Source organism: Pithys albifrons, chromosome 3 (genome assembly GCF_047495875.1).
Source record: "Pithys albifrons albifrons isolate INPA30051 chromosome 3, PitAlb_v1, whole genome shotgun sequence".
Taxonomy (NCBI): Eukaryota; Metazoa; Chordata; class Aves; order Passeriformes; family Thamnophilidae; genus Pithys; species Pithys albifrons.
Genome location: NC_092460.1, coordinates 81,201,423 through 81,220,915, shown reverse-complemented (window position 1 = coordinate 81,220,915; position 19,493 = coordinate 81,201,423). Strand labels below are relative to the sequence as shown.

The window sequence follows — 19,493 nt, the reverse complement described above, 5'->3', positions numbered from 1 at the left end:
AGTGCCTGTACCCCCCACCTCCCCTTCCCCCCTCCCCCCCCCCCCCCCGACTTCCCAACCCTCTCCCCCGCCAAGTGAATTTGCTCTTGAGAAATAATCAGTTTAACATCCAAATGAATTGAATGTGCTTGTACTGCAGTGGCTGAAGAGTGTACTTAAATTCAGGAGCCCTGATTACTCTATTGTCATAAATGGGACCTCTCCAGGAGTGAGAGTGTGAATAGTTACTGCACTTTTGTAGGCTGGAACAGGATGATACAGCAAAACAGATAATACAATATATTATTGATCAAGGGGATTTCTGGATGTCATGCAACATGAAGGTAAATACGAATTACTGTTCAGAAGCTGAACACAAAGCTAAGTTTAGTTCCCCTTATTCGGCTGTTGCTTTGCTGGCATCATCAGTTTCCTGGCTCGTAGTACAGTGCAGCCAGGTGTTCAAATTCACTGAAGGCCAAGAACTGCTCACTTAAAGAATATGGAAAGTAAAACCTAGGCAATGTAACTCCTATTCAAAAGCAAATACACTGTATGACAGGTATAAAACTGCTGAACTAAATGGTGTTTCTCACTGTTGTTTTTTTTTTTTCCAGAAGTACCTCAGCTGTAGGGCAAAATACAAGGACATAAGCTACTGACCTCCTTTAGCATCAAGACCAGACATACTACCTTACTCTTCACTGTCAGTTAAGAGCAACTGAAAAACACCTCTCAGAAAAGCTGATCAACCCATTACATCGGTGGACATCTTTTGTCAAAACACATTTTATGTACTTCTGCTGAGATCCTTCTTCTACCTACCTACTGCATGGTTCTATATTACTTATTGGGCACTGATGGTAGGCTCCAGAAAGTGCAGCTTCAAATGGTCAGCCTCATCCTTTAGCAAGAAGAAAATCTGGATACTGGAGAGCAACAACGTCTTCAGAGAAAATGGTATACAAAGGGAAACAACTGTTTTCCTGCCGTTGTTTCTTCCTGTTAACAGCCAAATTCTACTGGATACTCACTCTGATGCAAAGAACTCATGGCCAGGAATATGCCCACTCCATTCGACTGGATGGAGACATCATCTTGGGAGGACTGTTCCCTGTTCATGCAAAAGGGGATAGAGGGGTGCCTTGTGGGGAGCTCAAGAAGGAGAAAGGGATCCACAGACTAGAGGCAATGCTGTATGCAGTTGATCAGATTAATAAAGACCCTGATCTTCTTGCCAATATCACCTTAGGTGTCCGGATCCTTGATACGTGTTCCAGGGACACTTATGCATTGGAGCAGTCCTTAACATTCGTGCAAGCATTGATAGAAAAAGATGGTTCAGATGTGAAGTGTGCAAACGGTGACCCACCTATTTTCACTAAGCCGGACAAGATATCAGGTGTGATAGGTGCTGCAGCAAGTTCTGTGTCCATTATGGTCGCAAATATTTTAAGACTATTTAAGGTAAGGAACCTTTTCCTATCTTTCTTTTGAATTTCAAGAACAATGAAATAAGTGAGGTGGTTGTGTTGTGTTGCCTTCAAAAAAGAAAGGACTCTTCCACGTTCAGAAATCTGAAATGGCTGGTTTGCCTGTTCAAAGCATAGGTGGGAAAAATACCCAAAAGCAATGTTTGCAGACCCTATTTTAAGGTCCCAAATGCTTCATTTGAAGTTCTGAGCAACCAGAGTGCATTTTAATTCTATAGGGATTTGTATCCTTACTTTTTTCACTAATCAGTTTGTTCTGTGTTGAGAATTTATGCTCATCATGACTAGGTTGGGATTGATTTCCAGAATTTCCAAGAAAATGAAATACAGGATTTTAACAAAAATCCATTTGTAGGAGGACCAGATAATTTCCTTATATAGAAAGATATTCCAGTAAAAGTCTAGTGCTGTTGATGTGCAGTGTCTAGCCAGATGAACTGTACTGTAATACCTTGATTTTCTTGAAATCTTAACCTCCTCAATAGTTCTTACAAGATGATATTTTTTCCCAGACTTTGTTATCACTTTGTGAGAGAATATTTTTGGGCAACAGTTCTACTGGCATTTCCTTCCATGTACTCTATTAAGTCCAGATGTTTGAAATAATGGAAAAGTAAACATACCACTTTTAAATTTGCCAACTTAGATAGGCAGGTGAACACATTCTAATCAATCAACTTGGATAGAAGAATTCAGGCAACAGATATTTAGTTGTTAATCCTATGCAATGGCAAACAGATGATGGTAAGTTGAACACTTTTTTATACACAGAACAACTGTAACTTTTGTCTGAATCTATTACTCTTCCACTGTTCCTTCCATCCATTCATAAACCTTGCCTTATTTCATACAACTTTACAACCACTAAAACCCACTTAAGGACTATTTCTTTGACTTTGGTGCAGAAGATTCTGGTAATGTTAAATATTTCATTGTATATTTTGAAGAGTGTTGCACTTGTTTTCTGTTGTTGTAACTGAGATATCGATTAGTAGTAAAGAAACATTGGCACTTTTTTTAAGGTTTCTCATATCAGCAAAGAGCGTTTCAGTCATTTGAATAGAGATTTTTGTCCTTCTCTCTGGTTCTTTCACAAAGGGAATGATGATGGATTTACAGTTCAGTGAAGGAGCAAAGTGTCTGATAGATTGTGGTCAGGTTTTCATTTCATTCTCAAAACTGATCCCCAGCTGCTGTTACTGCACAGGTCTGAGAGTAGTGGACTTGTTCCAGCCACATGTTTTGCTTGTGAAAATCAGGTATACGATACTGAGCTAAGACTTAAAAAGTGTTGTATATGGAGAGCACCTCTAGAGTTGTGCCTGATAGGGAGTGCTGTATTTTCTGGGAAAAATCATGCATGTTGTGGGAGGTGTTTATTTTTTATTTCACATCCTTTTTTGATGTTGTTCTACCCTATTAAATAATGCATAGTTCTGAAATAATGATAGATGGAATGGCCACTTAAATACCCATTATAATGCAGGGCCATGTAGACTATGGCTTACACTCAGTTTTGAGTAGAATACGGTTCTGTAGACTGAATTAAGAAACTAAGCCTTGTAAGACAGGCATTAACTGTGAATTAAGAGCAGCAAGAAGGAAAGAGGCCTATGAATTGTCTAAGATAGCGGCAATTTGTCTTCTGAAACCTTGACAGCTACCTCCTGATTTACATTATGCAATAAGATTGCAAATAACATTCTACTGCAGCCTTAATCAATAGAAAGCCACGTGATATCCCCTCTGGGGAAAGATCTTATTTACCCATTTAATTGATGTAACACAGCTGCTGGCAAAAGGAGGAGATGTCTCTTTTAGTTTTAATTATAGATCCTGCACAAATATTCTTAATAAAGTAGAAAAATGATAAATTATACACTTTAATGTCTGATGGTGGACTAGCATCTGAAATTTGGTTTTCCACCTTCCTCTCAGAAGTGGATCTCTTCATGTGTAAAGGCTTATGGATAACGCCCTTCGTTAGCCGCACTATAGAAACCATTCACAATGGTTATAGTCAAGAGGATTGGGTAAGTAAGGGTCATTTCCAAGAAATATAGATGTATAATCCAGTTTGGGTTGTACTCAGACCAAAGACATAAGCTGAAATTCACACAGCTCTGTAGCTGAGGACCTGGACCATGGTTCATGTTCACAAAGGCTCCAGGCATTACTGTAGTTTGGTGTATGTAAAGACTAGACCCTCAGCTGGGGTAAGTACCTGTACTTTCACACAGTCAGTGAGCACCATCATGCAAATGCCTGTTTCCATTATATCTGGGAGGAGTGTGATTCATCCATATTTCTGTCAAACAGTTCTGTTTAGCATGTTGAACCTGTAATTTGAAGTTCAATATTGCTTTAATACCTGCTCTGAAGTTTTTAAATGTCAGGACTACATATTTTTTAAGAACATCATTATCCAGTGAAATTTTAATCTGTGAAGAAACTGTGAAAATATATCACTCAATGTGAATACACAAAGATAGCCTGTGAAATACTACATTCAGCAGCTTTGATTTTTACACTGCTATTTTTCTCTTTCTTGCCATTTTTTTCCTTTCTTTTATTGATTTTACAACAGAAAACATACAGGTCAATAGTCCTATCTGATGATCTGGTGGATAGCATGAACTGATTGATAGTCATGGTATTCTTTTATCTAAGTATTTTCATGAGAAGAGGGGAGGGAGGCCACCACAGAAAACAACCTTGATCTATAGGCTTTCTCCTGATCAAATGGCTTGCCTTGAATTCTCTCTTCTTTCTCTTTTTGTGAATTTGGAGATGCACTGCTGCTTAGTACGTGATTTTCTGTAGGTCTTACCTTTAGTAGATCCAAAATATTGAAGTTCAAATTTGGACAGACTACATTTCACCTGTTGGTGGTTTTAGGCCTTTCAGAGGCACTTTACACACGGGAAACATGGGATCATGGAATTAATTGCTTGAAGGTGGACCTGTTATTCCTTGATTATCATAAGGTGGTTGCTTTTCATCTTGTTATGACTCTGGTGCTTGGTGCAAAAAGACTGTGTGAAACAGTTGCTTATTAATCTTTCAGAACTTGGAGGTGGTCTTCCTGCAAATACAGTGAAGGAAAGAGAGGACCTTCAGAGGCAAACACAGGACTGTGCTAGGTAGTCACACAGTAGCTGCCCACTTAAACAGTTCATCAGGGATCTTGGGACAGATTGTGCCCACTTGAAGTTGCTGGCTCATAATTTTCAGTTGTTTTTATCAGGGAACATCAGGAGTAGGGTGCTTCACAAGGGAAATAGAGACGAGAGACCAAAGGCTGACAAGTCTGTTGAGGAGCTTGCTGTCACAGTTGGGCAGCTCTCACTATCACAAAGGCAACCTTTCTATTAACTCAATCTGTCAAAATAATACTCTTACATCTGTCTGTATATTTATTTTACTGAAATTCTGATTTCCTACAGGATGCTGAGGCATGACTAGGTGGTATCCTCTGTCTGCTTTGTGTGACACTTATAAGTGTTTCCCAGTGCCCCTAAATTCTGTCTGGAGGAAACAAGAAACTTTTTAATGTAGCTCACTTCATATATTATGTTTCCTGTGTTCAAAGCTTCTACTTGTTTAATGCCTGAATAACTCATGTCAGTGGTTAAAATCTGCTGGAAAAAGAGAGACTTTTGTTTATGCTAGTGTCCTCACATCTAAAAATCTCATACTATTTCTGAACTCCTTGGTACACCCCATCTGTCACCTTCACACATCTTCTACCCAGTGTCACACTAGGAGCAGCCTAGGGATGGCGATTTACATGCAGATTGAGATGGGTGGACAGTATGTTTGGTGAACTGTGATCTTAAGGTTTTATTTTTATATTTATGTATATATGTATAAAGTCAAAATATTAATCAAGAGTTTTATTCCTTTCCTTGCCCTTCTTTGCCTTGCTTTGCCTTGCCTTCTGTTTTCTCCTTTTTCCCCAAGGCTAAATTACTTATTTCCTCTTTTTTGTCAAATTCCCTTCTTGCTGCACTGCTGTAATCCACTTTAATAGCTGCTGTCTGATGAGAATAATATTCACTTCATGCTCATTTGCCTTATACATTTCATACACATTTACCTCTTCAGAAGTACAAGTACAAATGACATTATGGAGTTTCTCTTTCAACTTTATGGCAACCATCCAAAATGCAAGGGATAGTTTCTTTCAGTAAATCTAGAAAGGAATATATTAGTTCCACCAGAATTTTGTTTATTTGCTTTGTTTTCTTGCCTCATTTTGGATTTTAGTGTATGTCTCTGGCTGGTAGCTTTGTGCAGTTACCAGGGCTGTACCTGGGAGATGCTATTTTTATGCTTTGTTGCAGGTCTTTTTATGTTTGTCTGCTATTTGGCACTTTTGCTGCCTTGTGTTCTGGACCTGCACAAGGCAGCAAACAGGCCTCCCAGAAATGAGGGCATTACCATCGTACAGAGGCCAACCTCACTGATCTTCATAAATGCAGGGCTGTGTATTTAAACTGTGGCAATGGAGTGCATCTCATGTTTGAAGGGCATACGATGTAAATAAAATGTAATGACATCTTACCACATAATTTTAGACATCACAAACATATTTTTGTGAGGCAACATGAGTTGTAGAACAGATCCTGATCCTGAGTCTATAGCCATGGAAGTATTTGCACCTTGTGAACACTACAGACTTCAAAGGCTCCAGGGAGATGCAGGAGTAAGTTTGTTCCATGTCTGAGTGCAGGGCCTTTCCATAATGAAAAAGCTTTATCACATACTTTAAAAAATGAAGAAGAGGCTCAAGAATTTTACCCATCATATTGGCATTCATTAAGTAAATAATTATTGGAATAGATCCATTTTCTGTTCACTGTGTCATGCTACATGTATCAATAACATTTTCTGCTGCTTGGCATTTGAAATTTGAAATAGGATGATTTTTTTCCTGGTGCTTAAAACACACGTGGAAAATTTTTGTTTGAACAATGAAGAAAAATTGTTGTTAGTAGGGAGATGACTACTGAAACATTTTGAAACCAGCTTTTAGAATGAAAAGATTTATTTTACTTTTGTTCTAGATAATATTTGCACTTTCTGAATGATTTTTAATTATCAAAGGAACCCATTGCCAATACATCTCATTTAATTTTAGTGTTTCTTGTAGTTTAGTACAGGCATATATCTGTTTAGTGCCTGAGCATCTTTTCTTGTTATTGGCTGGAAAATACCCTTATTATAATTCCTTTTCTTTCTTTCTTTTTTTTTTTTTTCATAATTGAACTTCTTTTACATAGAAGAAAAATTCATATTTCTTTGTGTTTCCTTGGCCATAGACACTCAGTTATGCAAACACCCTCTTTTAACTCAACCATGATTCTTCTGTCAGTACCAGGTTAAATGTGTTGTGGTCAAGAGAGGCAAATGTCTAGTCAAAACCAAGATAAAATTATAGGTACAAGAGATACTTTGCTAGTGTCAATAATGAAACAGTTGCCAAGTTTTTTAGTTGGAGCCAGAGGAAATAATAGGTTTTCAGATTCTGTGAAAACTGCTAGCACTGATTAGCATCAGATTTTATTTGTGCTAAGCTGCTTGAGGCAAGGGAGTACAAAAACAACTTGATGTATTCATTTAGTATTTTACAGTATATTAGTTCCTTAAATATTCCTCTAAAGAGTTCATGATTTCAGTCTTCTCACATTCCTGGATGGATCTATAACCAATGGTTAGAGCAAAGGGGCAATCTGCTTTTTTGTGTTATTTTCCATGTTTGTCATTAGTTTGCTACAAGGCTTGAGAGGCATCTCTTGACCTTTTTGTGCTTCTCTTTTGTCACTGATTTGCTTCTGTTTAAGCATTTCACAGGAACAATTGGAAGCTTCATTAACATTTTTTAAATGTTTGAGATGTCTCCCCTCCTTTTGTAGGTATGTTGAACTGTCTGAAATGTTGAGGGTTTTACGTCATTCCATAAGCACAGTACATAAGCACCTTACAAAGAGAGTGTAGCTATGAAAGAGCAACAGTCTGATTTTCTTTCTACTTCCCTGAGGGCTGTTTGGTATATATCTCTATCTATATACATATACATCTTTCCCTCACATGAAAGAAACTGCATATCCAGAGAAAATGATTTTATCCTTTCATGGCTGAAGCTTTGCTGTGTTCCTACCACTATATTAGAGTTGCTTGTATATGACAGAGGTCCCTGGGTTATTTGTTAAATAACATCTATGGTAATACAGATATCAGTCATAATTTTCCAAGTGAGAACAGCAAAACGCTGAGTGGAGCTTCACACACCAACAAGAGCTCACTTATGCACAGAAACACAAGCTTTGCAAGTGAGATTTTATTAAAGACCGTCTGTTAATAGGAGGCATTTTGTCTGTTAGTAAAGAAAATGTGCCTAGCATAGTTGTTTTGCACCTGACACAGACAATCCACACCATATCATATACTCCTTTATTCCCATGAATCATGACACTGCATGGATGATTTCTGACCTATGCTGACTTCTGAAGCCTTTCAAGAAACTGTGAGACTTGTCTGGCACAGGTCATGGCTGAGTTAGGGGCTGTCCTGACAGTCTGACAGTGGAGGCAGCTGAGCTGTTGCTGAGATATGTGCTCTGAAATGATGTAATTTGCCGGCATAGATACTGCTGCTGATTTCTCAGGACAGAGCTCCTCTGCTCCTATGTCATCTTGAAAGTAAGCCAAAACACTGCAAGAATCATTGATGCCATTTCAGTGCTTTAGTATAGCAATATTATTGCATTAGTCACAACAAGAACTAAATTAAGATGACCCTTTTTCCCCGGTGTTTAATTGCTTCAGTACAGTGACAGTTGGGCAATATGAATAGTCCTGCATTCTGACTGTCATCAGACACTAGGCACTATTGTATTACAGCCAAGTGGAAGATTTTGTGGGTTTGTGTATTTCCATTTTCATTATTTTCCCTAAAGCATATTGTGCTTTTAGGATTACACTGGTTTAGAGTGCTTAAATATATATTCTTGTGTTTGCTAGCATTTATCAGAGAAAGTAGTCATCCAAAGAAGTCTTACTGAAGGACACTAATTCCACATGAATGAATTAAATAGCCAAGAGAAAAATGCTCCTCTGGGCTGGAATCTACATATGCTACCAACAAGATATTACGTCCCCTATCCTTCTGACAGGACAAGTAAGCATTTAAGTAAGGCCTTAAATTAGAAGGCTGTTGGCCCTTGGCTGTCTGTGCCCTCAAAAGAGAGAATCAAATGCTTTCAGAAGGGGTCTGGATCAGCCCGATGACTGTGGATGCATCTTTCACGTTTTCAGAAAGATAATGGGTTGATCCATGCTTGCACTTGCACCAGACAGAATCTCCTCACTGGAAGGTTTTGAAAGCCTTTAAGGGAAGTAATAGGTAGCTTTATAAGAAGATTTTAAACACCTGCAAGGGTGGTGTCAGTTTCTTAAATTCTTTCTCACTTTCCTTTGGAAGGAATCTTACTCATCTCTTTTTCTCTCCCTTTTCCCACCTGCTCTATTTCTCTCTCTTGTTATCTTGAGTAAAGCTACATTTTGACCACTGATCCCAGTATTTTTCAAGTGACTATTTCTTTCCATAGTGTCCAAAGACTGTTTTATTTCAGACATGCTGAATAAGCAAGATGCTGACTGAGTCTTTGTTTCTGTAGGTTGTGAGAATAAGCAGGTCAGCAGGAGAAAGAACTGGAAACCAGGCAGCTTATGAGAGGGACTTAACTATGGGGATAACAGGAAATAAGGGAACTCCTTATTGAAAGATTTAACCCTAAAGGGACAAGGGTCTCTCTTTTTTTTTCCACCTCACTATAGGATTTCTTGTCCGACGCTTCAGATCTGAAAAAGACTATTCCTGATAGAAATGCTGAGATATGCCATGGTATTGTGAGATCCTTCTTTCTACTGTATGTCTTTTACAGCTTGATGATGTGGGACAGGAGGAAAGCTGATTTCTCTGAGCTGGAAAAATACATCTTTTGAGTTTTCGCTTATGTTCTTTCACATGCCTCCAGCATTTAGTTATATTGCAGTAGTATTTGTAGAGGTGGAATTAGAATCTTTATTCCTTCTTCACTGGTGCATTTATGCACATGACTTTTCTGTAAATTGAAAAGTAGAAAAAGGATGATAGCCTATTTTGGGTATCATTCTATGGAAAGTGCCTAACAACTTCCATTAGATTTTTACTTTGGTAATGGTTCTGTCACATTTAAAATGCCATCACAATCTTTTTCCAGGCAGGGCACAATTTTGTCAAGCAACTCCATTGCCTTATGGTAACACTGACTCCCTACAGTGATGGTTGCTCCTTTTCAGATAAATTCTCCTAGGTTTTCGTTTGAAAAGTACTGTGAAATATTAAGGTCTTTGTGGAAACTTATGACCACAGTTATACTTAGGCTATTCATTAGAGAAACATTTCAGAGGAGCCTGTAGATCCTGCAGTAGTTCTTTAGGCCTGACACTTCCAAAAAACAAAGCCCGAAAAATGAACTGAAGAAAGGGCTGGTTTGCTTTCCATTCTGATTTCTTCTTCGGGTGCCATGAGTATGCTTTGGTTTTATGAGTAGTTCTGAAATGAAGAAAGTGCCCTTCCAGAGGAGCTGACTTCTTATCAGCTGTCATCTAGACAAGGACTCATCAGTTTAGAAGGTGTGCCATATGAAAGTAGGTGATGTTGCAGGAGGTTTCAAGCCTGACTTGCCTGTTGGGATGGTATATGAAAGTACTATTAAGTAAAGTCAAGCATGGGCTGAAATGTTGAAATGCAGAGCTATATAAGACAAAACCTACTGGCTAATAATAGAAAGGAGGGGATACATAATGTATATATGTGTGCTTTTCTACATGGATGTTTGCTGTCTCATTATATTACTGTGGACTACAGAGTTCAAACAACAATTCAAGAGAGCGCTGTGGGAGAAGATAACATATCTTGGCAATCAGAGACAGTGAACTCATTTATCATTAGAAGCAGCATAAAAAAACCTGGGGAATTCAGACTGCACTCACTGCTATAGTATCTGAGACCAAACCAAAACATGTACTGCGGGAAAAGACAAACAGGCTGTCAAGGCTGGTAACATACACTTAATGGAAAGTGCAAAGGCCTGGGAATCCCAGGATCATGCATGGCTTGCTGCAGGGGCACAACTTATTTTAGGATTCAGATTTCTGGCTTCTGTCACATTCAGAAGCAGCAGACAAGTAGGATAAATGACTACATTCTTCTATACCCAGATGGATAGGACCTGGTGGTTAAATTCAGCAGGGAAGTAGAGTCTGATTTTTGTGTCACTTTTAGTCTTGTTTACATGAGGAAGATTCCCTGAGAAAACAATGAATTCCAGGCAAGCCAGTCAATTATACCACTCTAAAGCTGGATTTATCCAGGGGCAAATAATGTCCTATGTCCATGCAATATTGTGTCTTTGGCATCACCATCACTAAGCTTTCTATTTGAGTAGGTGAGCACAACAGATGATAGCAAAAAGTGACCATAGGTCCTCAATTATTGCTTCATGTAATTTTCAGATATGGTTGTGGTTATGCGCTATTGTTAGCAGTCTGAAAAGAGAAAGGGATATATTCAATTGGAGACAATTTTGTTTTTCTGTGGGACAGTACTGATCTTGGGGCACCTGGCAATTTGATCTGCATGGGCATGCCTCTCCAAAGTGGCTTTTATAATATGAACTCATGACAAAGCTAACACTCCAAATTCTACTCATAAAAAGTAGTTATTAGAGCACAGATATATAAAGCTAGAGCTAGGATATTGTTTCAGGAATTAAAATGTGGGTTGACTATTAGAAAAAAATATTGCCAAGAAGTACCCTATTATATGTTGTCTAAAGTTTAATCCAGATGTGTATTATGAGAAAAATAATTCCTCCTTCATAGCTTTCTGAAAATTAGGTTGGATAGAAGTATAAAAGTACAAATTTTTGCATCAGTAGGAAAATTTTCTAGGTAAAGTAGACTAACTTTGGTGGTTCGGTTTGCAATTCTTTGCATAACAAAGCACAGGATTTAAAAGTTACCAGCTGCTATATTTGCTTTCCAAAGTGTGAAGAAAACATGTATTGTCCTGAGGATTAAAGGGCTGATTCTCTTTGTGCTCAGTTCAGGCAGAACTGAAATGTTTGTAATGAAAGTAAAAGCTATTGGAAAGCATGAAACATAAAAGAAAAATAATGTGTTTATGCCTTCTTTGTTGGACAGGATTTGATGATGGCCTTAGAAAGTTTTAAGTGTAAACATTTATCTTATTAACCAGCTTTATTTTGTGAATGTTATAAACACTTCCACTTGCAAATCCTAAGTGCAGTCAGAGCTGTTGTTTCAGCCCACTGGGAACTGTTTTGCCAAATATCATTTGAACAGCAAAACCTCATCATCTGTGAGATAGTTCACATCTCTGATACTGTTTGAACAGCATTTTGGAAACTGGATGTGTAAGGCATTTGAGACTGCAGAGAAAAAAATAATATCTCCAGGGCTAGTTTTGGAGGCTGTCATCAGATGGGAAGGTAGCTGTGAAGTATATGGGAGCATGAAAAGCTTGCAGTTGGAACAGATGCTAAGAGTGCCCTGTGACACAAGGTATGATTTCCTGCCATTTCTGCCAAGTTTCAAAGCATGTGTTTCTTTTTTTCTCTCCTTATTTCTATTTTTAGGTGGAATAGCAAAGAACTTGTGCTTCAAGAATGAAGATTCATCATTCTAGTTATACTTATTTTACTGTGTCTTTGCATATGCATCAAAAAATATTTCATTCTGGCTTGCAGGAGAGAATGAGAGTAAAGGTGCAAAAAGCTGATGAAAATGCAGGGTATTTTTGGTATGGATCACATAATCACTTGGCTCAATGGCAAGCTGCAAAGCATTGTCTGAGTGTGACAGACTTCCCTTGCTGTGTGGTAGTGCCTGCTGAAGCCTTACATCCTTTGTCTTGCCTCAGCACAGATTTCCTCTGTGACCTTGGGCAAGTCACGCAGCAGCGAATCCTCAGCCTGATGGCTGATGCCTGTGGAGCTGGGCAGCCAGTGGCTCTGGAGGACAGATTGTCAGGGTCCCTTGCCCCTGCTTCCCTGGTTAGAGCACTTCTGTGCCTGAAGGGATTTTTGAATATAAAGGCTCCTTGATAATCAGATATAAGAGTAAGAGGTGGGGGCATATAAGTACTTCATATAGCTAGTTCTTAATGAGGGATTCCTTGTATCCTCTTACATAGTTCTCTCCCCTGGGTTTTGCTGTGAAAGGAGATTATCCAACTCACAGTATGATTTAAATATGCAAGTCATCAGTCTCAGAAGCAAGTGGTCAAGCCTACCTGACCTGTAATCAGAGACTGTACCTCCACCTTAGGAATCCATGACAGTCAAAGAGAGAGCCCCAGAGTCAGGGAAAAGTATTTGGATTATTGCCCAACAAAATTAAAATTGTTAAAACTCATATCTGCAATCTATATTAGAGTGACTGGGGAAAAAATGAATTTCTGTCATTATTACAACAAAACATGACATTACGTAGTGCAGGATGAAAGAAAATTAGGATACTTGTGTGTCCAAATTTATGTTCTACTTAGCTGACTGGATTTGTTTTGTTCTTAAATGCTTGAGAAGAGGGACAGTCAAATCAGTTTTGTAAAAGACTTGCCAGCTGGCAATTATACCAGTTTATTTCTTGGTGTCTTAGGAACCATTTGTTTGTTTGTTTTTTTCATGCTGATTTCATTAAAAGTTTGTTTGCTTATCTCTAAATTGAACAAAAATTGCGAAGAAAAGCGCAACTTGTCAGCTGTGTGGTGATTAACGGCCTCATCTGTTTACCAGGAGTAGACCAGGAGCTGACCAGAAGCTAAGAGGGACTTCCATACCTTTTAGAAAAGGTGATTCTTAACTTTAAATTTCCTGCTTTTCAGTTGTTTTTAATATACCCAAAGGATGAATGCAATATTGTGAGCCAGGCTGTGCAAATAATTAGTCAGTTTGACATCTAAAGTGAAAATAAACATTTATTTTATTCTGAACCAATGTGATCACATTGAAGTGAAACTTGGAACTTAGAGTTGTCTTTTTTTTTTTGTTTTGTTTGGGTTTTGTTTTGTTTTAGTTTTGTTTTTGTTTTGTTTTACTTTGTTGAGGAAAACTTTCCAAAATATTTTCTTTTGTGTTAAATGATAGCTTGTATATTAATGTAGAACAAAATATTTTATTTCCATTTTGGACATTTTATGATGTAGAATAAAAGTGATAGGTTTGAAATTACAGTCTTGGGTACCCTTCAGTAAGTGCTGGTGCCCCTCTTACCAAACTGTGCGTACTCCTGATTTACACAAGGCTCTTGAGTAAATTATTTCTTTTGGCTTCAGAGAAGGGAATCAAATATAGCTCAGGACATTAGACAGCTCAACTCCAGTCCCCACAGCAACAGACAAGACTGCTTTATAGTAAAATTAAGAGTTCTGGTCACAGAGAGTGAGAGCTCCACAGAAATAGGGATGCCAGGGCACCCCTGTATGTGCTGAACTTCTACCCTGTGATTTTTCTTTCTGCCAGAACAGGCCTTATCTCACCCGTCTCCTGTGTGCAGGACTTTCCCTGGAGGACTCTAATCTCAGCACTGTTTGTCAAAACAGGCCTGTAATTGTGCATCTTCTTAAACACTATTGCCCGCTTTTCTAGCTCTGAACAGCTGTATACATGTTAATGCTGCTGTTGCCAGATGCTGTCTATTCACTGCTGATAAGCTTTCACAATGGGAGCATTTTATTTCATCCATGCTAAAATTCATTAAATGTTCATTAGAGTAATGATTTGAACTTAGCTATTCCTGTTCCTTGCTGAATACTGGACTATACAGTGAATTACTCTCAGATGGGTCCAGTGGAAGTTTAATTGTTTGTGGAAATATTAACAGCTTCAGCAGGAGAGACTTTCATGTCCCAAACCCCTGTAACTCAATGGCTAGTTGTTCCCAGCTGAGTACTATAACCACCAGGCTATTAAGTATAATTCAAGCAGCTACTACAGCCTTAGTTTAACTTTTGGAACATAATTGTACATTGATAGGATTAAAAAAAAAAAACAAACAGACAGATACTTCATGACGGAGGTCAGAACCAAAGGAAAACCTTTAAAGAAGTCCTGCTGAGTGCCATGGAGAGTCCTAACATTAAAGCACATTTGAAACTAGAATGCCCCTTTAGATGCTTTAACCATGAATTTCCAAGCTTTCCCTTTAAGTTTGAATGTTGTCCAGAATGGTAACACAAAATTCATCTCACCCCTGTCTTCAGCTTTCTTGTTTAATGTAGACCTCAAGGACAGACCCTTGTATTTATATGAATCATGCCACATGAGTCTGAAGTGCAAGCAGACTTCTGGAAGTGCCTATCTATGTTTTTAGTCCTAGACAAAGACGTGGTGATTTCCAAAGATTAGGAGTTTCTAACCACCTGCTGCTATCTCATTTCTGAGCTGTCTAAATGCCAAGTAGGGCCTTCAGTATCTAGGACTGATATTTCTGCAGTGCAAAACCTGTGCTATTGCTATGAACTGTCTTGTTTACTTACTTTCATAAAATATAAATGGTTTTTGTCCTTGACATACAGGCTTGTAATTACTTCTGATTTGTGTTACACACAGGACTTTACAGAAGGAGTGTAGAGATTTTGATTTTGAATACAGGAAGTTGGAGGACATCCCCATGGCAGCTATTGACAGTGATATTTTTCATTCTTTCTTTCTTCAGGCTATTGTGACTATTGCTATAGTTATTTAGGCAGACTGATTAATAATAATAATAATAATAATAATAATAATAACAACAACAACAACAACAATAATAATAATAATTAATATTTTATTTTACTTTATAGTTCCTATTTGCAGCAGTGATCCAGGCACTTCCCTATAAACGCTACAGAGCATTAAAATATTAAAACACATAGAAAATTAACCATAAAAATAATGTCAAATGGACAAATAAATAATTGGATTGTAATGGAAGATTTTTTTTTCAAATCTAACATATGAGTCTTTCTAAATAGTCAAGTATGTGGCATTTCTGTAGGCTCAAGATGTGGGGAAGGCAGGAGAAGGCAAAGGCAGCATAGAGCCAACATTTCTGCAAATCATAATGAAATAATAGTTGTTGTGACTTGAAGTGGGACAATGTCAGATCCATGATTGAAAAATACTGAAGTTATGAAGTTAGATGTCAATATATATCAATCTCCCTGATTCTACTAAAAGCTTTTGTTGTAAAGATTAAGGGAAAAAAATAAGAATCATTATATATGTGTTTATTTCTACTTTGTGAGAGCTGAATTTGCATTCCCTGTACCATGTCACATGCAAAGGAGAACAGAAAATGATGGCAGGAGCCTGAGGCCTGAGCACAGGCAATGCTCCACAGCCCCAGCTGCCACCTGTGGGCAATGCACCAGCATGCTTGAGGACATGAGGAATGCAGTATCACTAGACAGAAGTAGCTATACATTTGAGAAGTAGAGCTGCCCTATGCCTCAAACCAGCTTATGCATATGTTACTATTAGCAAAAAATTTTATCTGTCATTGTATCAAATAGGGTCTTTGCTTTGGTTTTCAAAAACCAGTCACGTGTGCTCTTTGATGTGCTGAAGCAGTCTACCCTAAGACAACAAGTTAAAAATTATCCACTCTGCCTACAGTGGCAGGTTGTTCTTTGTGTCAGGAAAGCCTGTGGCCGCTGAACACTGGCTTTGCAGGAGGCAGATCTCAGTATACTGGGCCAGATGTTCTCTTAGGGGCATAGGCTCCATTTTTATCCATAGCAATGACAATGTTTGAAGCTGGTACAAGGGCATTGAGTCACTGAAATTGAGTACAAAATGGTATGTGAAAGTTTCCCCCTTCCTTTGGTTACTTATGGAAAACATCAAATGGTGTAAATTAAGAAGTATTTATTGTTACCTTAGAAAAAGGTGAAAGGAATACTTTGGTCTTTTCATCACACAGGCCAGTGTAGTAGTTTGGTGTGGCTGGTGATCATAGGAGTGACTTGAAAATTCTCTCTAACAAGCAAGGAAACAAACCTTGATAGTAATACTGCAAAATGTAGCTACACAGTTGTCCTAGAAAAGCTTAATAGCATTTAATGTATTTTTAAGCAAAGAGTTATCGAGTAGACACTGTTATAAAAGAAAAGTGAGTAAAATTCTCCTTTTGGTAAAACCAAAAGTAACATTACTTCCATGTATCTTTGATCACTTTACAGTGCTCTATATGGGGCTTTTTTTGAAAATGATTTAACTTGCCATAAATGATGTCTGAACTGGCCATCTATCACTGCACAGTTTGTCTGCAGTGCTTAGGAATTTAACACCCTGAATGACAAGTGTAATTACATGCTTCTGAAACATATGTCATAATTTATGGATATTAAGCAAGTATAAACAAGAGATCAAATCCTAGTGTAAGCAATCATCCAGGAAATCATCTTGACATTTATTTCATTAAAATCTTTATTTCAGTAAGACAGGCAGAATATACCTGAGTAGCACTCACAGAACATCTGCAGATACTCGCCAGTTATTGCATTTTTGCAAAGCAAAGGATCAGGTACATGTATGCAGTTAACATTTATTTTTCAGTTACATTTTGCTCATGTAATTATATAGGTGTTTATCATGCTAATTATTATCCCTTATTATTATCACTAGTATTAATCTCCAACAAGTGATTAATGTACAGGACTTAAATAGCAACAACCCTTTTCACCTCTTTACATTGTGTGATAACATTCATTGTAATTTGAATTTGAACTGAGTAAAAAGGCTCAAGCCCTAGAGAACTGGCTTTTTGTTCACTTGAGGTCCTGGAAGGAAGAGGAGCAGAAAAAGAGCAGTGAGGTGTGCTGGATGTGTCCCCAAAAGATTGGTGCTGTATGTGGTAGGCATATCTGCAGACATTGAGCACGGGTGTGGGCTGGGTACTCAGACTCCCAACTGGGATCTTCCACATCCTTTGTCTTACTGCAGTGCTGAGAAAGCAATGGGGTTGTTAATATTGTGTAGATTGTAATATTGATTTTTATTTCCTGTTATCAGGAAATGTCTGTGTCTGCCTTATCCCTCCTGCTAAGCTGTGCTTTAATTCATGAACACTGCCAGGAAACTAGAATAAGCCAATATTTTGAAAAGAAGGGAAAAGAAAGGTGGATCTAGCAACCAGTCCCTGCCAGGGGCAAAATAATGCAACTGAGATAAACCAGTATTAATGCACAATGAAAGTATTGTAATGCCAGCCCACACAGAGGGACCGAAAACAGGTCTTGGCAAATAAACCTGAAAGTTTGTTTAGCAAGACTTGGAGTTGTAAAGCTAACAGAACTGACATTTGTAAACCTCAGTGCCACACATCATTCTGTGAGGCACTTTAAACTTACTTTATCTACTAAGACCATCACAATTATATTTATATATATATATATATATATATATATATATATTTAATTTAAGTTCTTTACATTAATACCAGTGGTAGCTTGGTGTTTATCTGGACAAGCTTATAGTCAGGGACGGGAAGGAAAGTTCCTTCCCTGCTAGATACTGCTGATGTTCTTATGTCAATGCCTGTCACAGGAAAGGAAATGTTTTCTTCCCGAATTGTCAGTGCTCTTCTGCAGCCACTCTGGGCACTCCTTCCTTGATTACAGCCTGGAAACTGGGGGGTTGTTGTAGAAGTTTACCTTTAACCTTTTTAATCATCCAGCTTATTTCTAAGGTTCTTGTGGAATATCTGTGAGACATAAACAGAGCATGCTGGTGGGAGCTGAAATCTCTGTACTTGCCAGGAGCTCTCTGATGGCCTTGGAGAGACAAGAGCAGTGTGGAGAAAGGAAGAAAGAACTGCCTGTGAAAGGTCAGGAAATAAGACTGTGCTGGAAAGGAAACCTACAGAAAAATTACAGCAAGCATACCTGATCTCTGGTGGTTGTGCTATCTTACAATCCTGCCATCAGTTTGGCAGGCTGATACCATATGTACCATTTGAATTTATTGTTTTCCTGTTAGTTCAGACACCCAAGATATTTCAAGATATATATGTTGAGCCAAAGGAAATAGGATTTATGGGTTAAGATTATTTGTGTTCTATACACTGCAATATAAAATTCCGTCTCTACAACTAAAATCAAAAATAATTTACAAATACTGACCTGATCCAGAAATTGTCACTAGGATTGTCCTGTAGAGAGCCTGATCAAAACCATGATGATTTGTCATGAGATTAGGGGAACAACCACTGCTTAGTATTTCCTTTAATCCTAATGATCTGAAGTCAGAAAGAATATTTGACAATTAATCATAGAATAGTTTCTTGAAAGTTCAGTGGATAGAAGGCAAAATTGTCAGGGCATGGTACTGTTGGTACCACTGCTATTGCAGCAGGAGGCTGAGCACAAAACACATCTGTTTCATCCTGCCATCACCATGTGAGCAATCCTAACTTACTACTGCAATATTGTGGCCTGCAGGGTCCTGAGCCAGAGGACTATTTAAAAGATTAATTGGCTGGAAAGCATTTGGCACCTGAAATCTATCTCTGCTGCTTGACTTTCAGATAGAAAAGTCTGAAGCTTCTTTGCACTTTAAATGTCTTTTTGGGCTGGAAACACTCCATTTCCCCAAATACAGAATGTGCACTTCATTATAACAAAACATAATATTATAAAAGATGGCATGGAATGGCTAGATACAAATTCCCATGCTTAATGTTATTTTTCCCCACACCTTCAGTCTTGAACAGATGTCCTAGTTTTCAGAAAGTTACTTGCCCTGACATATTCTACATTTATGGGACATATTTAAGAATAGCCTAGATGCATTCAAGAGTAGCATAGATGCTATTCTTGAAAAGTCTATTAACATCTTCTGTGATTATTATTCCTTTCATGTGGGAGGTTTCTGGTATATGCAGGGTGATGGGGAGATAGGAGATTGTT

General features: G+C 38.1%; 1 protein-coding gene across 1 annotated transcript in view; it reads left to right on the top strand.

Annotated features, from left to right (window-relative positions):
- The window catches only part of GRM8 (glutamate metabotropic receptor 8), a 340,790-nt gene that overhangs the window by 6,389 nt on the left and 314,908 nt on the right, over positions 1-19,493 (top strand). The window contains exon 2 of the mRNA XM_071550012.1: positions 597-1,446. Within this exon, the coding sequence (XP_071406113.1) occupies positions 937-1,446 (510 nt within the window). The 5' untranslated portion in view covers positions 597-936. The remainder of the gene's footprint in view (positions 1-596; positions 1,447-19,493) is intronic.